This window comes from Danio aesculapii, chromosome 15 (assembly GCF_903798145.1).
Source record: "Danio aesculapii chromosome 15, fDanAes4.1, whole genome shotgun sequence".
Lineage (NCBI taxonomy): Eukaryota > Metazoa > Chordata > Actinopteri > Cypriniformes > Danionidae > Danio > Danio aesculapii.
The window spans coordinates 1,423,081-1,444,870 of record NC_079449.1 but is presented as its reverse complement, the minus strand read 5'-3'; the positions used below and the strand labels follow the sequence as shown (position 1 = coordinate 1,444,870).

General features: G+C 33.1%; 1 protein-coding gene across 1 annotated transcript in view; it reads left to right on the top strand.

Annotated features, from left to right (window-relative positions):
• The window catches only part of igsf11 (immunoglobulin superfamily member 11), a 165,757-nt gene extending 150,370 nt beyond the window's left edge, over nt 1–15,387 (top strand). The window contains exons 4-7 of the mRNA XM_056473353.1: nt 350–505; nt 6,079–6,201; nt 6,967–7,114; nt 14,916–15,387. Of these exons, the coding sequence (XP_056329328.1) occupies nt 350–505; nt 6,079–6,201; nt 6,967–7,114; nt 14,916–15,387 (899 nt within the window). The remainder of the gene's footprint in view (nt 1–349; nt 506–6,078; nt 6,202–6,966; nt 7,115–14,915) is intronic.
• Nucleotides 15,388–21,790: the final 6,403 nt, after the last annotated feature.

Here is a 21,790-nt window from a genome sequence, read left to right as displayed (position 1 = left end):
GGAGTTTGCATGTTCTCCCGTGTTGGCGTGGGTTTCCTCCGGGTGCTCTGGTTTCCCCCACAAAGTCCAAACACATGCGCTATAGGGGAATTGATGAACTTGGAGGTTGTGTATGTGTGAATGAGTGTGTATGGGTGTTTCCCAGTACTGGGTTGTGGCTGAAATGGCATCCGCTGAATAAAACATGCTGTAAAACTGAGCCACTTCTGAAATACAGACTAAGCCAAAGGAAAATAAATTTATATACATATTTATAATGCTATTACTTCACATATCTGACAGAATTGTTGATCAGCCAATCAGAATCAAGCATCAAGGTATACTGGTGTGTTTATTGTGTGTGTTTCAGTTCCCCCATCCCTCCCGTCATGTCGTGCCCAAGGCTCTCTGGACGTGGGCAGTGATGTGATGCTGTTGTGCGGCTCGGATGAGGGGATCCCGACGCCCACCTACGCCTGGGAGAAGTTGGAGTCGGTGCCCAAACTGCCCCACAATGCCATGCAAGGTACTAAAGCGCTGGCCGTGGGCATCCCGTTTTGCCCGGCGCTCTCCGGTAAATGTGCCGCTCTTGATTCTGGTGTGGCGTGAGCTGTGCCGTGTTGATCCTCCGTCAGTGAGTGTGTGTGTGTGTGTGTTTGACTGACCCAATCTGTGCACATGCCGCCGCTTTACAATACGGCTACAGGAGTCCACAGACTGACCTTTACTATTATTACTGAACACTGAATTTATTATTTTATACACTGTAAATTAAGATTTATTTGCCATGGTGAATTGCATTATGGGATGTTGATCTCTATTTTGCTCACTTTTGATGATGTAAATTCAACTCTACAGTTTAACAAAGTGACTTTTATTGACATTTTAGTAGTTTTGAATAATATAATGTATAAGAAATATAATACCTACAGAAGTAAGTCTGTGTAAAACAGAAAATGTGCTGCAGTTTATTACAAGGTGTTTGTAGCGTAATATACAACACCAACACAGACAATATAGCACTGCACACTAGCACACAAGACAATAAAAGTCACTTCTTACAACTTTTCAAGCCTAAAGCTGCTGTATGTGAGTTTGTGACTCTACTAAAGCATAATAACAGCATCATATGTGTGCAGATATTCAGAAACATGCGCAGTCAACATTCTTTTAAACAATGCTGAAGTCAGATATTCTGCTGAACATGTGCGTTACATGCCGGAGCGTCTGTCTTTGTTTTGGTCTGTTTAACCCGCCCACTGCCAGTTTAGCCAATTATATTTCAGCTCCCCGGGTTGCCAGACAGTGGAAAACAGAGTATTTCATTCATTCATTCAGAAAGGCTCTCAAAGCATGCGTCTGTGACTGAAATGCGACCTCTGGTGGACAGTAGCAGACTCTGAAATGAGATGTGGATTTAGATGAGGTGGTTATTAATTAGCAAATAATATAAATATTAGGAGCGTAAACATTAGGTGAGCAGGTCACATTGTAACCCCGTGTCCTAACAACATGGTTCGTGATGAGACATGCAGTGATGAGCAGTTTGGCTGTTTGCACCAGACGAAACGCGACAGAAATGTAAATCCAGCCATTCAGAAGCACAGAATAGTGCACTCACTCACAAAATGCTAATGTTTATAATCTAATGAATACATATTAAAGCTCTTTAACATGATTAAATGTAGATGCTGAATCACTGATGTGTGTTGGTTTGCACTGAGTCTCAGCTCTAGAGTTTCAGATGGTTTATTTTATTCTCCAGATCTGAGCTGAACTATCTGCTGCTGCTTTCAGTAGTATGGCAATAAATGTGATGTCAAATGGCATTCAGACTCAGGACGTACTCACATTATGTACAGTTTCCTTGAACCGGGCCAAAGCACGTTTGTCCCCCCTCCCGTCTCCCCCGACGGCCTGCACTCTCATTACATTCGAGCCTGAGCACGTATACGTCATCAATAATGCGCTGGTCAGAAGCGCTCTCGCTCAGCACAGTGGAGATTTCTTTAGTTATATCATCGTTTAAGTCATTTGATATGCAGAGACACGCAGTCAGATATTTCGCCGAACAGATCCGCCACTTTTGATGCTCATAAACACTCATAAAATCCTCGTGCATCAGGTAATAGGAGGTTTGCTGAAGGTGCAGAGCTGTCGTGCAGTGAGAGGTTTGCGTCTTTAATAAATTACGACAGTTTGCCTTCATTGAACAGTAAGAATGATTAATAAACGCATATGAAACAGTCCCTTAAAAGTCACGTCTCGCTTTCAGTTTCGACTTTGGCGTGTTTTGCACTCACACTCAAGCGTACCAAGTAAACCGGGCTCTTCCAGGGCCGGCCAAGTGAACCGTGCCTGAGCCCGATTCAGAGCACTCGCACTTCTTAAACGATCTGGGAAATGGGCCTGGGCACGGTTCGGATAGCATAGTGTGAGTAGGCCCTCACATTATTAGCATTTAACACTGAATAAAGCACATGAGGTGTACCTGAGCTGAGCATTGTCAGTTTTCTGTTGTTCACCTGTGAGAAACTGAAGCCATTTCTAATATATCAATACGAGGAGTTGATTAGAACAAAACCTCCATCCATCTATGGAAAATATTCCATCTATCACTTTAATTTAGAGCACGACTTAAGTGAGACTCGCTCCTCAATCTGGCAACCTGCGCTTGTGCTTGTTTTGATCCAGGAATGTAATGTTGTTCAACCACTGGGTGTCAAACTTACACACTGCACCTTTAAATGTTGTTGGGAGAAAGATCAAGAGTCTCTAAAATGCAAATCAAAAGCAGAAACAAACAGGGGAAAATAAAAACAGAAGTCACAAAATACAGAAAACTGCTAATTTATGGGTATTTTTTACGGCTTAATGAATTGATGATGATAAAAACAGGGTTAATATAGTTAAAAGCTTCATTTTAATAATAATAAACTTATTCATGGTCATTTTATGTGCAAACAATTGTAATAAAACAAATAAATAATGATTGAAATGAGCCATATTTGAAATAGTTACTTTGAATTAACTTTAGTTTAGCTTTTATTTTAGTCATTTTGTAATTGTTTTTTTTTTAAATATCATCATAAATATACAGTATAAAATCTATAATATTTTAGTGATTTTAAAATAACACATTTAATTTAATTATTGATTTAAAAAACAGCACAGGAATAATAGAAGAGGTTGACGTGATGTGGATTCACCTGATTTGTTGACAGATTGTGGATCCATTCCTTCTGTCACTGGGCGTTTTTCCCTTCACTAAGAAACTTTCCAGAGACGTCTCTTTCTTACTCATTTTGCTGCTGTGGGTTAAATTTGGGCACTCAAGTGACTGAGATGTAAGCGAGAGAATACGGTCATCTTTCAAAAATAAAGATCGTTCAGACTCAGATGATAAATAAATCAGAAATACTTAATGATTTCTTGTGCAGCCCGGTGCTAATTAATCCACGGACCGGCACTGATCTGCGGCCACAGGGTGGTTGGGGACCACTATCTTAAAGTATCCTAAATCATTTGTTTTTTTAACTATAATAAAACTTTATAATATAATAAATGTATTATGAAACTTTATAATAAACAAACTATAATACAAGTTTGTGTTATTTTAGCTTTTAAAATGTAGTATTAGTTTTTTTATTTATATTTTTAAAGAGTTTTTGTTTTTATATTAATGAATTTATTCATTATTTAGTTGTTTATTTAGTCAGTGTTTTTGTAATGTGCTTATATTCTTTATATAATAAGCACTATTAATATACAGTATAAAATATGTAATATTTTAGTGATTTCAAAATATTACATTTAATTTAATTATTGGTTTAAAAAACAGTTTAGGAGTAATAGAAGAGTTTGATGTCACAAAACTATTACATTCACAACTTACAATACTGGTTTCAGCTTTGTTTATACTATTATATTAATTATTACAATCTTTGAGGTAACTTTTTGTGTTTGTTTTTATACATTTTATTTATTACTATTGATTAATTCAGTAATTTATAAGTAATATTTGAAATGTTTTGATTTAATTATTAATTGATCTTAGATTCAATTTATTTACTTGGTTAATTTTATTTTAGTGTTATTTTAGCTTTTAAAATGTTGTATTATAGTTGTTTTGTTTCTATTTTGAAAGAGCTTTTGTCTTTATATTAATTCATTAATTTATGTATTATTTAGTTGTTTATTTAGTCAGTACTTTTGTAATGTGCTTGTAATTTGTTTTATATTAAAAGCACTATTAATATACAATATAAAAACATACAATATTATAGTGATTTTATAATAGCACAGATTAATAAAGGGACTAACCCGGAAAGAAAATGAATGAATAAAATAACAGATTTAATTTAATTATTGGTTTAAATAACTGTTTAGGAGTAATAGAAGAGTTTGATGTCACAAAACTATTACATGCACAACTTACAATACAGGTTTTAGCTTTGTTTATACTAATATATTAATTATTACAATCTTTGAGGTAACATTTTGTGTTTGTTTTTAGACATTTTATTTATTACCATTGATGAACTAATTTATAAGTAATATTTTAAACTATTAATAATGTAATTATTAATTGATATGTTATATTCAATATATTTACTTGGTTAATTTATTTATATTGATATTATTGTGTAGTAGTATATTTATGTAATATTATATGATATATATATATATTATATTATATTAATTATAATTTTTTTATTTCATAATTATTTGTTTAGGGGGGTTTACCCTTTAATGGATAGAATGGTGCAGAGAATTGACAAGAAATAGTTGGGAGCAGAGAGAGGGGAAGGGTCGGTATAGGACCTTGAGCCTGGAATCGAACTCAGGTCGCCGTGAGCACCATGGCGCTATATGTCAGCACACTAAACCACTAAGCTATTGGCACTGACTAATTATAATATAATATTAATAATTAATAATAATTAATAATATATTATTATTTTTAAGCGATTATTTAGCTTTTTATGTGCTTTGTAATTAAGTTATGTTTCATTATTTATTTTTAGCTAGTTTTCTAATTACAGTAGAAGTTATAATTGTTTCTATTTACTTGTTTTATCTTTAATTCAATGAACAAAAATACACAATAAACAGCCAGAATATTTCCTGAACGATTCACTGAGGAATCATTTGATATTTGAACTGAATCATTGATCCAGTGGCTCAAAAGAATGATTCACTTAAATTAAGCATCAGCAAAATACATATATAGTCAATTTTTAATTCCCAGAAATGTCCATAACCTGGAAATCTTACATTAAAAAATTGCCATTTGACATTATCAAGTATAAAAAGTTGATTCCAATGAATCTTTTCAATGATTCAGGGTTTGCTCATGAATCTTTGAGTCTTTTAGATGCAGAAGATGATTGTCTGTGGACAGAAACATGACTGTAGCCTTATTCTAAAGACGGCTGATATATTTTTATGCTTCATAAATCAATCTGCTTTGTCCTCAAAAAGCTTTCACAGCTGTGAGAGACACTTTTACTGTCTCCAAGAGTCAATCTGCTGAAAAATATAGTCATACTGACATCTAGAGGACAGGAGAATTACTGCTAACTCACAAGTCTGCTGTGTTTCATTGAATGTGTTTACATCCACAGTACAGTAATAAACAGATGATGATTTTAATAAGATTTTCAGTTTTATTTCTGTTATGTAATATTTATTTAGACACTTACTTTAAATAAATCAAATTTAAAACATTTTTGATCACACTTTGTGTCACAATTCATGCTATTATTAACTGCTGGCGTATTACCTCTGCCTATTATTAAGAGATCAACTGTTCATTAGTAGTTATAAAGTATGAGCTTATTCTGCATCCCTAATCCTACCCAAAACTTATTAATAAGCTAATTAGGAGCTCATTAAGCTAGTAGTGTTATCTAATGCTTTGTTGATACCATGAATTGTGACTTAAAACATTATTTTCTGATCAATTTCTGATCAATTTCCGATCAATGTCTTGCTGTTTCCGCAAGTCAGAAGCAGCTTTATATGGATATGAATGTAAAGCCGGTCTATAAGTGTGTCTGTGTGTAATTGTTGTGTTATTGTGGCGTGTGCGTTCAGATCAGATGCAGGGAACGGTGACGCTCAGAAACATCAGCAGCGGCACATCTGGACTCTATCAGTGCACAGCATCAAACGCCATCGGAAGAAGCACCTGCGTCCTCAACCTGCAGGTCACCACACGTAAGTCTGATATCTACTATGATAACTAGAATATTTACTATATATTCAGTATGATTAAGAAAAGATGCATTAACTCTATGAGAGATCAATATTTAGCAGAACATATGCACATCATATTAACAGCTCTGGAAATTCCTAAAATAATAATAATTATACTTTGATATCCATTCTGATCGTAAGTTTAGCAGTTTTCTTATATTAATAATTTCTTTATTAGTTCTGTTTAGCTTTAATTTGCATTTATGGACATTAGAGTTGGAGTATTCTTAATAGATTGACTTAAGCATTTTTATTCCTGAAACTTTTCTCTTTGTCATGATGACAGCACATAATATTAGACTAGATATTCTTCAAGACACTTCTATACAGCTTAAAGTCACATTTAAAGGCTTAACGAGGTTAATTAGGGTAAAGTTAGGGTAATTAGGCAAGTCATTGCAAAACAGTGGTTTGTTCCGGAGACAATCCAACACTAATATTGCTGAAGGGGGTTAATAATATTGACCTTAAAATGGGTTTAAAACAATGAAAAACTGCTTTTATTCTAGCCGAAATAAAACACAAGACTTTCTCCAGAAGAAAAAATATTACAGGAAATACTGTGAGAAATTCCTGAATCTGTTCAACATCATTTGGAAAATATTTGGAAAAGAAAAAAATGACAGGAGGGAGAATAATTCTAACTTCAGCTGTAAATGTAATGTGTGTGTGTGTGTGTGCGTGTGTGCGTGTGTGTGTGTGCGTGTGCGTGCGTGTGTGTTTTAGCTCAGCCTCAGAGTGTGGGTCTGATCGCGGGCACCATCGCCACTGGTGTTCTGGCTCTGATCATCTGCTGTTTGCTGGTGTTGGTCTCACTCTTCTACTGGAGGAACAAGAACAAATACGAGGAGGAAGAGATCCCCAACGAGATCAGGTGATGCACACTTCTTAAAGAAAATGTCAGAAAATCATGTGCAATGTTCTGCAATATTAAAAACAAAAAATTATGTGACAACCTTTAACTTTCACAACCCATCAGAGACACACAGTAGTGTTATTTTAGAATTAAAATTCAGGTGGAAGTGCTGGGCAAAAAATCACCGCATCCAAAATAAGTTTGACTTAAGATTAGATGTGTGTATTATATCTATTTATTATGTATTTGTAATACAGACATACAAGATAATAAGAACCATACAAGATATTTTAGGCATGTATATCTAAATGTATATACAGCATAAAATAATATAACTTTAGTTTCTCTCAATTCTGGGTTCACATCTTGGAATTATGACTTGAGGACCTCTATGACTCTTATCCACAACTCAGTAAATTGTACATTTCCAGGAATTCTCAAATTTTATTTCTAAACTTTAATTAGCAATATGGGCTCTCATTTCAGAATTATTACTTTTGTCCTCTAAATTCTGACTTTCGTTTTGGATTTTTTACTTGGAATTCTGATTTCACATCTTGAAATTATGACTTCATATCTTGGAATTATGATTTCACATCTTGGAATTATGACTTCAAATCTTGGAATTATGACTTCATATCTTGGAATTATGACTTCATATCTTGGAATTCTGATTTCACATCTTGGAATTATGACTTCAAATCTTGGAATTATGACCATATCTTGGAATTCTGATTTCTTATCTTGGAATTATGACTTCATATCTTTGAATTCTGATTTCACATCTTGGTATTATGACTTCATATCTTTGAATTCTGATTTCACATCTTGGAATTATGACTTCATATCTTGGAATTCTGATTTCACATCTTGGAATTATGACTTCACATCTTGGAATTCTGATTTCACATCTTGGAATTATGACTTCATATCTTGGAATTCTGATTTCACATCTTGGAATTATGACTTCACATCTTGGAATTATGACTTCATATCTTGGAATTATGACTTCATATCTTGGAATTCTGATTTCACATCTTGGAATTATGACTTCATATCTTGGAATTATGACTTCACATCTTGGAATTATGACTTCACATCTTGGAATTATGACTTCATATCTTGGAATTATGACTTCACATCTTGGAATTATGACTTCACATCTTGGAATTATGACTTCACATCTTGGAATTATGACTTCATATCTTGGAATTATGACTTCACATCTTGGAATTATGACTTCATATCTTGGAATTCTGATTTCACATCTTGGAATTATGACTTCAAATCTTGGAATTATGACCATATCTTGGAATTCTGATTTCTTATCTTGGAATTATGACTTCATATCTTTGAATTCTGATTTCACATCTTGGAATTATGACTTCACATCTTGGAATTCTGATTTCACATCTTGGAATTATGACTTCATATCTTGGAATTCTGATTTCACATCTTGGAATTATGACTTCACATCTTGGAATTCTGATTTCACATCTTGGAATTATGACTTCATATCTTGGAATTCTGATTTCACATCTTGGAATTATGACTTCATATCTTGGAATTATGACTTCACATCTTGGAATTATGACTTCACATCTTGGAATTATGACTTCATATCTTGGAATTATGACTTCACATCTTGGAATTATGACTTCACATCTTGGAATTATGACTTCACATCTTGGAATTATGACTTCATATCTTGGAATTATGACTTCACATCTTGGAATTATGACTTCACATCTTGGAATTATGACTTCATATCTTGGAATTATGACTTCACATCTTGGAATTATGACTTCACATCTTGGAATTATGACTTCATATCTTGGAATTATGACTTCACATCTTGGAATTATGACTTCACATCTTGGAATTATGACTTCACATCTTGGAATTATGACTTCATATCTTGGAATTATGACTTCACATCTTGGAATTATGACTTCATATCTTGGAATTCTGATTTCACATCTTGGAATTATGACTTCACATCTTGGAATTATGACTTCATATCTTGGAATTATGACTTCATATCTTGGAATTATGACTTCACATCTTGGAATTATGACTTCATCTTGGAATTATGACTTCATATCTTGGAATTATGATTTCACATCTTGGAATTATGACTTCACATCTTGGAATTATGACTTCACATCTTGGAATTATGACTTCATATCTTGGAATTCTGATTTCTTATCTTGGAATTATGACTTCATATCTTGGAATTCTGATTTCACATCTTGCATTTATGACTTCATATCTTGGAATTATGACTTCATATCTTGGAATTATGACTTCACATCTTGGAATTATGACTTCATATCTTGGAATTATGACTTCATATCTTGGAATTATGACTTCACATCTTGGAATTATGACTTCATATCTTGGATTTATGATTTCACATCTTGGAATTATGATTTCACATCTTGGAATTATAACTTCACATCTTGGAATTATGACTTCATATCTTGGAATTATGACTTCATATCTTGGAATTCTGATTTCACATCTTGAAATTCTGATTTCATATCTTGGAATTCTGATTTCACATCTTGGAATTATGATTTCACATCTTGGAATTATGACTTCATATCTTGGAATTATGACTTCATATCTTGGAATTCTGATTTCACATCTTGGAATTATGACTTCAAATCTTGGAATTATGACTTCACATCTTGGAATTATGACTTCATCTTGGAATTATGACTTCATATCTTGGAATTATGATTTCACATCTTGGAATTATGACTTCACATCTTGGAATTATGACTTCACATCTTGGAATTATGACTTCATATCTTGGAATTCTGATTTCTTATCTTGGAATTATGACTTCATATCTTTGAATTCTGATTTCACATCTTGCATTTATGACTTCATATCTTGGAATTATGACTTCATATCTTGGAATTATGACTTCACATCTTGGAATTATGACTTCATATCTTGGAATTATGACTTCATATCTTGGAATTATGACTTCACATCTTGGAATTATGACTTCATATCTTGGATTTATGATTTCACATCTTGGAATTATGATTTCACATCTTGGAATTATAACTTCACATCTTGGAATTATGACTTCATATCTTGGAATTATGACTTCATATCTTGGAATTCTGATTTCACATCTTGAAATTCTGATTTCATATCTTGGAATTCTGATTTCACATCTTGGAATTATGATTTCACATCTTGGAATTATGACTTCATATCTTGGAATTATGACTTCATATCTTGGAATTCTGATTTCACATCTTGGAATTATGACTTCAAATCTTGGAATTATGACCATATCTTGGAATTCTGATTTCTTATCTTGGAATTATGACTTCATATCTTTGAATTCTGATTTCACATCTTGGAATTATGACTTCATATCTTGGAATTCTGATTTCACATCTTGGAATTATGACTTCACATCTTGGAATTCTGATTTCACATCTTGGAATTATGACTTCATATCTTGGAATTCTGATTTCACATCTTGGAATTATGACTTCACATCTTGGAATTATGACTTCATATCTTGGAATTATGACTTCATATCTTGGAATTCTGATTTCACATCTTGGAATTATGACTTCATATCTTGGAATTATGACTTCACATCTTGGAATTATGACTTCACATCTTGGAATTATGACTTCATATCTTGGAATTATGACTTCACATCTTGGAATTATGACTTCACATCTTGGAATTATGACTTCACATCTTGGAATTATGACTTCATATCTTGGAATTATGACTTCACATCTTGGAATTATGACTTCATATCTTGGAATTCTGATTTCACATCTTGGAATTATGACTTCAAATCTTGGAATTATGACCATATCTTGGAATTCTGATTTCTTATCTTGGAATTATGACTTCATATCTTTGAATTCTGATTTCACATCTTGGAATTATGACTTCACATCTTGGAATTCTGATTTCACATCTTGGAATTATGACTTCATATCTTGGAATTCTGATTTCACATCTTGGAATTATGACTTCATATCTTGGAATTATGACTTCACATCTTGGAATTATGACTTCATATCTTGGAATTATGACTTCACATCTTGGAATTATGACTTCACATCTTGGAATTATGACTTCACATCTTGGAATTATGACTTCATATCTTGGAATTATGACTTCACATCTTGGAATTATGACTTCACATCTTGGAATTATGACTTCATATCTTGGAATTATGACTTCACATCTTGGAATTATGACTTCACATCTTGGAATTATGACTTCATATCTTGGAATTATGACTTCACATCTTGGAATTATGACTTCACATCTTGGAATTATGACTTCACATCTTGGAATTATGACTTCATATCTTGGAATTATGACTTCACATCTTGGAATTATGACTTCACATCTTGGAATTATGACTTCATATCTTGGAATTCTGATTTCACATCTTGGAATTATGACTTCACATCTTGGAATTATGACTTCATATCTTGGAATTATGACTTCATATCTTGGAATTATGACTTCACATCTTGGAATTATGACTTCATCTTGGAATTATGACTTCATATCTTGGAATTATGATTTCACATCTTGGAATTATGACTTCACATCTTGGAATTATGACTTCACATCTTGGAATTATGACTTCATATCTTGGAATTCTGATTTCTTATCTTGGAATTATGACTTCATATCTTTGAATTCTGATTTCACATCTTGCATTTATGACTTCATATCTTGGAATTATGACTTCATATCTTGGAATTATGACTTCACATCTTGGAATTATGACTTCATATCTTGGAATTATGACTTCATATCTTGGAATTATGACTTCACATCTTGGAATTATGACTTCATATCTTGGATTTATGATTTCACATCTTGGAATTATGATTTCACATCTTGGAATTATAACTTCACATCTTGGAATTATGACTTCATATCTTGGAATTATGACTTCATATCTTGGAATTCTGATTTCACATCTTGAAATTCTGATTTCATATCTTGGAATTCTGATTTCACATCTTGGAATTATGATTTCACATCTTGGAATTATGATTTCACATCTTGGAATTATGACTTCATATCTTGGAATTATGATTTCACATCTTGGAAATATGACTTCATATCTTGGAATTCTGATTTCACATCTTGGAATTATGACTTCATATCTTGGAATTCTGATTTCACATCTTGGAATTATGACTTCATATCTTGGAATTCTGATTTCACATCTTGGAATTATGACTTCATATCTTGGAATTCTGATTTCACATCTTGGAATTATGACTTCATATCTTGGAATTCTGATTTCACATCTTGGAATTATGACTTCATATCTTGGAATTCTGATTTCACATCTTGGAATTATGACTTCATATCTTGTAATTATGACTTCATATCTTGTAATTATGACTTCATATCTTGTAATTATGACTTCATATCTTGGAATTATGACTTCATATCTTGGAATTCTGATTTCACATCTTGGTATTATGACTTCTTTGCTGCATTTTTTTCCACAACTGAGCAAATTGTAAAAAGAAATGCTCAAATTATATTTCCAGATTTAGTTAGCAATATTGACTCATTTCAGAATGATTACTTCTTCTCTAAATTCTGAGTTTTTGGAGTTAAGTGAAGTTTATTAATAAACTACTTTCGAGAGGATCACATGCTTATGATTTACCATAGTCAGTCCTGCATTAGCTAATCATGATCCTACAATCATATAATTCCTAAGTTACTATGTATAACCACAGTCTTCATTCCACATTTATCTTCGTCTGGAAAGCCTCCCCTTCTCCTCCTTTTCTCATAGATTGGATGGCACGGCAGCCCAGTGGTTAGCACTGTTGCCCTACAGCAAGAACACCGCCGGCTCTGGTCCTCGCCAGGCCAGTTGGTGTTACTGTGCGGAGTTTGCATGATGTTCTCTCCGTTTTCTTCCCTCCGGTTTCCTCCCACCGTCCAAAGATATGCATCATACCTAACAGATCAAGCCAAATGGGCACTATTGTCTAGCTCCCAACATCAGTATCTTTCCTTCATAAAATAGTTCACCTTAGCCACTTCAGCCGAGGAGTTTTTGAGTTCCACCTGAGCTCAATCTCCCCTCTTGTCCTGCGAATAGGAGGGTCTCTCTCCCAGGACAGCATGACAAACAAGCAAATGATAAAGGATCAACTAAGTGTGAACTCTTGAATGACTTTTTTTCTCAGATTTCTGATTGTACAATTTAGAATTATGAATTTTAATGTTTCCCAATTTTAAAATGCATCTTTGACTCTTAAATTCAGAGTTATGACCTTTTCTCTGAATTCTGAGTGACTTTACATTTGTGAATTATTCCTTGATTATTTATGTTTTTCCACAACTCAATAAATTGTAAATTCACAGAAATTATTCAAGGATTTTTCCAAATTGACTTTTTTTTTTTATATTTTATTTAAAGTTTTTCACATTTTAAAGAACAAACCCCAAATCCCTCCCCTGCCAGCAAATAATAATAAGTAAACATATTTGAAATGTAAATACATATGCACATGCACGTCCACAACTGTACAGATACTTAATCATATTCCTCCATGAGAAATCTATACCTGCACATATTGACAAGTCCAGTCAAATATGTGCATATGTACATTACATATAGAGCATGTATACATATGAGAGTACAAATCAATACAGATAACAAAAGAAGAGGGAAAAAATGAAAAGAGATCAATAAAATAATAAAAATAATAATAAAAAGGTTTCGGATATTTGAACACCTATACATACCTGATTATTGAACATTAGTATTTTGTACACATTGCTATGTTTCATGAAATCTTCCACACCACTCAGTTTTCATTGGTCAGTCTGTAGACATTCAAAAAAGGGCTTCTTTGGTTTACCTGCAATCTCATATCTACTCTTTTCCATGTGTAGTACATTACTAAACTCTCAAATTGACTTTTTTCCTCTCAATTCTGAGCTCACATTTGGAAATTTGGGAATTGGGAACTTATTTTCCTTAATTCTGATTTTACATGTGGGAATTATTTCTTTATTCTTCTGAATTTCTGAGTTTACCATTAGGATTTATTACTTTCTTCTAAGAATTATGAGTTTACATTTAAGAATTTTGATTTCTTTTCTCAGAATTCTCAGAAATAAATTCCCAGAAATTCTGGATTGATATTTCTACATGAAAATAAAGCAAAATCCACTCATCTCTCATTTGGAACTTGTCTTTTTACTGTGAATTCTGTGTTTGCATTTCAATATAATGACGTTTTTTTCTAGGGATGTTTATCCACAACTCTATAAATTGTAAATTAACAGAAATTATCAAATGTTATGTCCAAAATTTAACATGAAATTTGACTCTTATTTCCATATTATTAATATTTTCTCTACTTTAGTCTCAGAATGTCTTTCTACAACTCGGTAAATTGGAAATTTCCAGAAATTCTTATAAGATTTTTCCACATTTTAAACATTTTAATTGACGTTTTTCTCTGAATTCAGAGTTTACATTTTCAATATAATTCAATTCACTTCACCTTTATTTGTATAGCGCTTTTACAATGTAGATTGTGTCAAAGCAGCTTCACATTGAAGATCATAGTGAATTGAAATAGTGTCAGTTCAGTTTTCAGTGTTAAAGTTCAGTTTAGCTCAGTTCAGTGTGGTTTAATAATCACTACTGAGAATCCAAACACTGAGGAGTAAATCCATCCATACAGTAAATTGTAAATTCCTAGAAATCCTCAAATTTCCAAATTATAAATGGCAATTTTGTCTCTCCTATCCCCCTCAGGGAAGATGACCTCCCGCCGAAGCGATCTTCATCAGTGAAAGCGTTTCAGGCGGACGCCTCGTCTTCAGAGAACGACACTCTGACGTCCACCAACACCTACAACAGCCGCTACTGGCACAACCCCAAACCCAACTACGACACCAACTCCTACACGCGATACAACGGCGACACGCGGCAGACCTTCAGTGTTAGCGCCCCTGCGAGACCAGCGTACGCTAACGGCAGCCACACACTGCCCCCGCCCAAAACTCTGGTGGTCACCACAAACTCCGCCCCCTCGCCACCTGTCATCGCCCGCAGCAACGGATCGCTAAGTTTGCGAACGCCCGCCGCTGGCACTACGCCGGCGGCGGCGACGGCACACGGACAGCAGCACACACACTCGTACGCCGTCAGCCAAGCTACACTAGAGCGCATGGGCGCTGTACCCGTCATGGTGCCCGCGCAGAGCAGAGCTGGCTCGCTCGTCTGACGCCAACAATAATAATCAAAAACTCTTTTATAACTAATCGAGTTCAGCTGATGCCAACTAAAACTGCTTTATTAACGTCTCCCGCACCCTCAGTTTTCATTCAATGCCTGTCTGCTTGGTAGTTTGTTATTTTTATGTTTAACGTCGCTGCAGGCTGAAAGAAAAGGGTCCTGAGAGAACTCTCTTATAATCTAGTTAACGTTTCCCCGGGTCTTTATTCACAATGCCTGTTTGCTTGTTAGTTGATTTTTGTTTTATTTCTTGTTTTACATCACTGCAGTATGAAAAAAAGGTTTATTTAATTTTTCTTTGTTTAACATCACTGCAGGCTGAAAAAAAAAGGCTCTGAGAGACAAAAACGATACGTTATGGTCTCCTGCACCCTCAGCTTTCATTCAATGCCTAGTTTTATTTTTATTTTTATTTGTTTAACGTCACTGCAGGCTGAAAAATGGGCCCTGAGAGACCAAATACTCTTTTATAATGGAGTTAACATCTCCCAAACACTGGGTTTCCATAATGCCTGTTTGCTTGTTGCGTTGTTTTTATTTTATTTTTTTGTTTAACGTCACTGCAGGCTGAAAAAAAGGCCCTGAGAGACAAAAACGACACGTTATGGTCTCCTGCACCCTCGGTTTTCATTCAATGCCTGGTTTATTATTATTTTTTATTTTTTTTAGCGTCGCTGCAGAATGAAAAAAGGGTCCTGAGAGACGAAAAACTCTCTTATAATCTAGTTAACATCTCTCCGGGTCTTTATTCATAATGCCTGTTTGCTTGTTAGATGATTTTTGTTTTATTTTTTGTTTAACGTCGCTGCAGGCTGGAAAAAAAAGGCCCTGAGAGACAAAAACGACACGTTATGGTCTCCTGCACCCTCTCAGTTTTCATTCAATGCATCGTTTATTTTTTTATTTTTATTTTTATGTTTAACGTCGCTGCAGAATGAAAAGAGGGTCCTGAGAGATGAAAAACTCTCTTATAATCAAGTTAACATCTCCCCGGGTCTTTATTCATAATGCCTGTTTGCTTGTTAGTTGATTTTTGTTTTATTTTTTGTTTTAACGTTGCTGCAGGCTGGAAAAAAAGGTTTATTTTAATTTTTCTTTTTGTTTAACGTCACTACAGACTGAAAAAAGGGCGCTGAGAGACCAAAACTCTTTTATAATCGAGTTAACATCTCCCATACACTGGGTTTTCATAATACCTGTTTGCTTATTGCGTTGTTATTATTTATTTATTTGTTTACCGTCACTGCAGGCTAAAAAAAAAGGCCCTGAGAGACAAAAACGACACGTTATGGTCTCCTGCACCCTCAGCTTTCATTCAATGCCTCGTTTATTATTATTATTATTTTTTTGCTGCAGGATGAAAAAAGGACCCTGAGAGACGAAGAACTCTCTTATAATCAAGTTAATATCTCCCCGGGTCTTTATTCATAATGCCTGTTAGCTTGTTAGTTGAGTTTTGTTTAACGTCGCTGCAGGCTGGAAAAAAGATCCCTGAGAGACAAAAATGAAATGTTAAGGTCTTGCGCTCCCTGGGTTTTTCATTCAATGCCTAGTTTATTTTTATTTTATTTTTTTGTTTAGCGTCACTACAGGCTGAAAAAAGGGTCCTGAGAGACTAAATACTCTTTTATAATCGAGTTAGCATCTCCCACACCCTGGGTTTTCATAATGCCTGTTTGCTTGTTCATTTATTTTTGTTTAATTCGTTTATTTAACGTCGCTGCAAGATGAACAAAAAGGTTTATTTTAGTTTTATTTGATTTTTGGTTTAACGTTGCTGCAGGCTGAAAAAAGGGCCCTGAGAGACTAAAAACTCTTTTATAATGGAGTTAACGTCTCCCGCACCCTGGGTTTTCATAATACCTGTTTGCTTTTTAGTTTATTTTTATTTAATTTTTTGTTTAACATCACTGCAGGCTGTAAAAGGGGTCCTGAGAGACGTCTTGTCGGGTTTTCATTCAATGCCTGTTTGCTCATTAGTTTATTTTATTTTTACTAGATTTTTTGTTTAGTGTCGCTGCAGGCTGAATAAAGCGAGACGGGCATACTCACAGAAAACCACGGTATTTCTACAACCCAGAAGTAAGATTATGAATGTGCATGATGCTTAGTTTGATTAGAGCAATACTGCTTTTTTGTATGACACATTTAATGCTTTGTTAACACTGGAGATTCATTTATGGTAGCTTATTTACGCCACTGATAAAACATGACACAAATTATAAAGAGATCATTCTGATGTTTAAGTCGTTTTTAATTTCATTTATCGAGTTTTCCTTTGATTGCTAGTTTGTAGCCTGCGATTGCAATTTTTTATTTTTTTTACACAAAATCTCGCAATTCTGAATTTATTTTTAGAATTGTGAGTTTACATTTAATAACTTTTTTCTTTGAATTCTGAATTTGTATTTAGGAATTATGACTTTTTGCCTCTGATTTCTGAGATTACATTATGGATTCATGACTTTCTCAGAGTTTTACATTTCGAAATTATTTTTTACTTTTGTTAGTATTTTTTTAGTTTACATCTCAGGATTCTGAAGTTCTGAATTTGACTCTAGGAATTCTGAATTTATTTTTCAGAATTGTTGCTTTTTATGGAGCCAGATCAGTCTCAAAAATAATACATTACAAAATCCAATTAATAAATTCAAAACAGGATTCATAAATATGCAAAACACGATTCATAAATTCAAAACATGATTCATAAATACACAAATCCAATTCGTAAATTCCAGACACAATTCATAATACACACAAATCCAATTCATGAATTCAAAACAGGATTCATAAATACACAAATCCAATTCAGGAATTCAAAACAGGATTCATAAATACACAAATCCAATTCATGAATTCAAAACAGGATTCATAAATATGCAAAACACGATTCATAAATACACAAATCCAATTCATAAATTCCAGACACAATTCATAATATACACAAATCCAATTCATGAATTCAAAACAGGATTCATAAATATGCAAAACACAATTCATAATATACACAAATCCAATTCATTTGGTAAAAATATTTATGATTTTTACTTGTGAATTCAGAAATAGTTTGTTGCATTCATGAATTGTGTTTTGAATTTATTAATTGGATTTTGTAAATGTGAAATGTGCTGTGCCTGTATGAACTTTATTAACTTTTTCAGTATTCAGAGTTTACATCTCAGAATTCTGAATTTACAATCAATGACTTTTTTTTTCTCTGAATTCTGAATTTATATTTAGCACTTCATACTTTTATCCTCTGAATCATGAGTTTACTTCTGAGATTTCTCTATTTACACTTTGACATTAGGATATTTGTTTTCTCTGAATTCTGAGTTTACATTTCGAAATTCTGAATTTGCATTTTTATATTGTTTACATCACAAAATTATGAATTCTGACCTTTTTTTCTAAATTCTGCATTTGTGTTGCAGTATTCTGAATTTACATTTTGAAATCATGATTTTTTTTCTCTGAATTCTAAGATTATATTGTGGATTCATGACTTATTTATCAGAATTATAACTTTTTCCCTCTTACATAATATTTACAGTTAGTAACTTTTTTCTCTGAATTCTGAATTTATGTTTAGGGGAGAGGTTGTGAGTTTAAATCTAGCAATTCTGACTTTATTTTTCAGAATTTACATCTTGAAATTCTGAATTTACATTTTTATATTGTGACTTTTTTCTTAGACTTCTGACCAAGACTTCTTTCTCAGAATTATGAGTTTGCATCTCAAAACTATGAGTGAGAGTTCTGAATTTACATTTAATAACTCTGAATTCTGAGTTAACATTTTACTATCATGAGTTTACTTCTGAGATTTCTCAATTTACACTTTGAAATTAGGATATTTGGGGCGTCATGGTGGCTCAGTGGTTAGCACTGTGTCCTCACAGCAATAAGGTCGCTGGTTCGAGCCTCAGCTGGGTCAGTTGGCGTTTCTGTGTGGAGTTTGCATGTTCTCCCCTTGTTGGTGTGGGTTTCCTTCAGGTGCTCTGGTTTCCCCCACAGTCCAAAGACATGTGCTATAGGGGAATTGATGAACTAAATTGTCCGTAGCGTATGAGTGTGTATGGGTGTTTCCCAGTACTGGGTTGCAGCTGGAAGGGCATCCACTGTGTAAAACAAATGCTGGATAAGTTGGCGGTTCATTCTGCTGTGGCAACCTCTGCTGGGGACTAAGCTAAAGGAAAATGGATGAAACTTTTCTTAGTATTCTGAGTTTACATTCAGTTGCTTTTTTTCTGACTTCTTTCTCAGAATTCGGACTTTTTCCCTCTGAATTCTCACATAAAGTTTACATTCAGTAATTTTTAATCTCTGAATTCTGAATTTATCTTTAGCACTTATTACTTTTTTCTCTGAATTCTGAGTTTACGTCTCAGAATTCTGACCTTTTTTCTCTGAATTCTGAGTTTACGTCTCAGAATTCTGACCTTTTTTCCTGAATTCTGAGTTTGCATCTCAGATTTCTCCATTTACATTTTAAAATCATTATTTTTTTTCTCTGAATTCTGAGATTACATTATGGATTCATGATTTTTTTCCCTCTGAATTATGAGTTGGCATCAAAATAATTCATTTACATTTAATTTATTTTTCTGAATCTCACATGAAATTTTAATTTAATTACTGTTTTCTCAGAATTTTGAATTTGTCTCAATTCTGAATTATGAACTTTTTTCTGAATTCTGAGTTTACATTTTGAAATCATGATTTTACTTCATGGATTCATGACTTTTTTTCTCTGAATTTTGACATAAAATTTACATTTAATAACTTTTTCCTCTTAATTCTGAGTTTATGTCTCAGAATTATGACCTTTTTTCCTGAATTCTGAGATTACATTATGGATTCATGATTTTTTTCCCTCTGAATTATGAGTTTGCATCAAAATTATGAATTTACATTTTTTCTGAATTCTGAGTTTACATTGAAGATTCATGACTTCTTTCTCAGAATTTTAACTTTTCTCTGAATTCTCACATGACATTTTCATTCAATTACTGTTTTCTCTGAATTTTGAATTTGTCTCAAAATTATGAATTATGAACTTTTTTACTGAATTCTGAGTTTACATTTTGAAATCATGATTTTAAGTCATGGATTCATGATTTTTTTCCCTCTGAATTATGAGTTGGCATCAAATTAATTCATTTAAATTAAAAACATTTTTCTGAATCTCACATGACATTTTCATTTAATTACTGTTTTCTCAGAATTTTGAATGTGTCTCAAAATTCTGAATTATGAACTTTTTTATTGAAAATTCTGAGTTTACATTTTGAAATCATGATTTTAAGTCATGGATTCATGATTTTTTTTCTCTCTGAATTATGAGTTGGCATCAAAATAATTCATTTAAATTAAAAAAAAAATTCTGAATTCTCACATAAAAATTTCATTTGATTACTGTTTTCTCTGAATTTTGAATTTGTCTCAAAATTCTGAGTTATGAACTTTTTTCTGAATTCTGAGTTTACATTTTGAAATCATGATTTTACTTCATGGATTCATGACTTTTTTCTCAGAATTTTGACATAAAATTTACATTTAATAACCTTTTTCCTCAGAATTCTGACTTTATAGTTAGCACTTATTACTTTTATCCTCTGAATTCTGAATTTATGTCTTAAAATTATGAGCTATGGCCTTTTTTCCTGAATTCTGACTTTACATCGATCATTACAATCACCAACTTTTTCTCTCGGTATTCTGAATTTATACACACTGTTAACAGTTTTGGTAAATTACACAGTATTTAACTGTAATATGAACTGCATTTTACTGTATAGTTATGTTACAGTATTTTAAATTTGCATTGTGAAAATGACTGTCAATTTTACAGTAAAGATTTACATACAAGACTGTGAATACAAATAGCGCAAGATAAATGGTGCTGTAAATGTAAATACAGTACTTTTGCTGTAATTGATTTACAGTAAGTTACTGGTGAACTGCTGCTATTAAGTTACTGTAAATTGTACCAGAAATTGTTAACAGTGTGTAGGAATTGACTTTTTTTTCTCAGAAATCTGAATTTACATCTCAGAATTCAAAGTTTGCATTTCAGATTTATGACGTTTTTCTTTTTCAGTACTTGATTTTGCTATATTTCGCTATAATTTTGCTATATTTGCTTTGTTTTTACAGAATAACACATTGTAAATCTACTAAATCTGCGAAATAAAGCACCAACAACATCAAAACAACTCTCAATTGTTAGAAAAAAAACTGTATCTTTTAATTATGTGGCGTAAATAAGCTTCCATAGGACTAAGTGTGTGATTTACAGAGAATCCTTCACTCTCTCAGATCAGATCCACTGCTGGACATTTGATTCGGGACGAGAGGATTGACAGTATTACTGCTGCAGGACAGATGAG